Source organism: Austrofundulus limnaeus, unplaced genomic scaffold (assembly GCF_001266775.1).
Source record: "Austrofundulus limnaeus strain Quisiro unplaced genomic scaffold, Austrofundulus_limnaeus-1.0 Scaffold2484, whole genome shotgun sequence".
NCBI classification, from domain to species: Eukaryota; Metazoa; Chordata; class Actinopteri; order Cyprinodontiformes; family Rivulidae; genus Austrofundulus; species Austrofundulus limnaeus.
Genome location: NW_013954886.1, coordinates 17,300 through 19,742, shown reverse-complemented (window position 1 = coordinate 19,742; position 2,443 = coordinate 17,300). Strand labels below are relative to the sequence as shown.

At 35.5% G+C, this 2,443-nt stretch overlaps 1 protein-coding gene across 1 annotated transcript in view; it reads right to left on the bottom strand.

The window, feature by feature from the left end:
- Positions 1-614: 614 nt before the first annotated feature.
- LOC106511060 (sorting nexin-27) overlaps positions 615-2,443 on the bottom strand; it is a gene marked incomplete at its 3' end in the record, with an annotated part of 15,752 nt that continues 13,923 nt past the window's right edge. Inside the window, 1 exon segment of the mRNA XM_013999800.1 lies at positions 615-764. Coding sequence (XP_013855254.1) covers positions 615-764 — 150 coding nt within the window.

Here is a 2,443-nt window from a genome sequence, read left to right as displayed (position 1 = left end):
TAAGTACGTAAGTAAGTAAGTATGTAAGTAAGTAAGTATGTAAAAGTTAGTAAGTAAGTAAGTATGTAAGTAAGTAAGTAAGTATGTAAGTAAGTAAGCATGTAAGTAAGTATGTAAGTAAGTAACTAAGTAATTTAAGTAAGTATGTAAGTATGTTAATAAAAAGAAAATCTGTGGAACCTCTGGACAGAATGAGTTTTATTGTGGTTGAGTGAGAAATATAAACTATTCATATCTTTTAGAGAAATGTAATTGTTTTTTGAGAAGGTGGGGTTGTGCACTATAAACCATGTGGTGTGACGGCAGCTTTTATCTTTAATGCCCCGTCTTCCTCCTTACATTATGGTACATTCACTTTTATACTATAAATAGTTTTAAAATCAGTACTTTTACACTTTTACTTGAGTAAAAGTTCTGCTCCTTAGTGTGTTCACGTGTGTGATGGTTAAAATGCAGAGAATTAATTTCCCAACCGGGGGATCAGTACAGTGTATAAAATAAAAATACAACAGTTGAGTTGATACTTCTACCTCCTAAAAAGTATTTTTAAACCATTGTGTTTATACTTCTGTGAGAGCTTTTGCCACGTATGTGTAAAGAGAAAGCAGACGCACCTCCAGCGTGCCCTCCTCTGTGCAGGCGTGCAGCTTGAAGTTCTGTACGCTGATGGCTGTGATCACGTGACCTTTACGTCTGGAGTCACAGGAGCAGTGAGGGAAGATGATCTCGTTGTAGCCGTCACAACTTCTCAACAGACTCAGGTACTGGAAAACAAGAGGGCAGGATTTCTGATTTGACTAGAAATGATATCACAACAAGATTTAACTGGAACTAATCTTTAGTTAGAAACCAGAACCAGCTGCAGAAACTTTAACCACAGACTAAGACCTAAAAACATTTTAGTTCACTGAAATAAAAACTGTAATAAAAAGAAAAAAATGATAACTAACAGTAACTGTATAAACTTTTTTACAAAACTAAAACTAACTGAAATAACAAACCCTTGGTTTTAGTGTTTGTCAATTTATTTTAAGCCATGTGGACAGATTAAACTAATCTTTTTTTTCTTCAAACCGAGCAGTTTCACATTAACTGTGGGCGTCTTATAGCACCTCATGGCCCGTAACGTCATTTATTTACAGTCTGCTGCCACTCGGTGCTAGACTGCAAAATGATGACAACAAAAATTGGGAGAAAGCAGCAAAGTTCAATTTGGGATTTTTTTGAATGACTGTGAGAAAAATAAAATGAAGTGTCTTGTAGTGGAAACAGGTGATAAAACAGGTTGAATACTTCTCAGGGGACTAACAAACAGTTAGTTTCTTGACAAGTTCTCTCAGTAGCCCCCATGAAAAACAAGCAACAGCCAGGCCAGGCAGCACCAGCTTGGAGACAACTATTGTCATCGTCCTAAAATAATTGCCAACGTCCTTAGTTTGCAAAATTTGAGTTACACAATTATTTTAGGAAGGTGTTGCTATAACGGACCGTTTCACTGGTAACCAAATAGCTGCTGGTTAGTTAACTGACAAGAACACCTCAAGCAGGAGGATGTATTGGCAAATATGTTTATTGAAACTGTAAAAAAAACTAATTGTAACCCGTAATTAGTCAATTAATCAAGACTTTTATTTTTGCGGGCCCACTTCCTGTTTTGCCCTAAAATCTCCAACTTATTTAAAGCCCCGCCTCCAGTGCAGTAACACTGCACCTGTTCCACTGTGATTGTGGCTGGCTGTTGGCGTCTTGCTGAAAGTTTCATCTTGGAAATCCATCCAAATCCTTGAAACAACTGATTTGAACTATTGGTGAGTTTGCTGGGTTGATTGCAGTATTGTTCACCATAAAAATGTTGCTCAATTGATCATTGGAGCATTGTTTTATTAGACTGTCAGCGGTCGTTACCTGGGCCGTCACTGGGATTCACAGCTGATTGTAGTCTGGCACTCTCTGCTCAAAGGTAACTGTTGGGTTTGTGCAAGATTTCTTGATTAAAACTAGGATGTAGCTACATTTGAATTTATTGCGCAGTATATTTCTTTTCCTCATTTTGCTTGAGTATTTGAGTTAATTTATTTGTTTTCCTTGATTGATACGTTGAAAGTTAACTTTGATTTCAACTTTTCAACTTTAACCTTAAATTGATTAGTGTGAAGTATGATTGTTCTTTTGTTTGTTTTATGGTTAATTTAACCTGACAAATGTTTAGTTTAATTACTAAAACTTTAATCGTATTTGAATTGATATTTATTGCATTTGTATGTTGCATACTTATTAGATAAAATATATAATTGTTTCTTTTTGGCCTTTTATAGGTCAGGTTTTTTATGATGGATCAGATCCTCAGATCCTGAGCAAACGATGGCGAGCTAAAAGGACAAGACCTCTAGGATTCTTGAATTGGTTTATTTGAATTAGTGTATTTGTAATTGTTTTTTTTTTG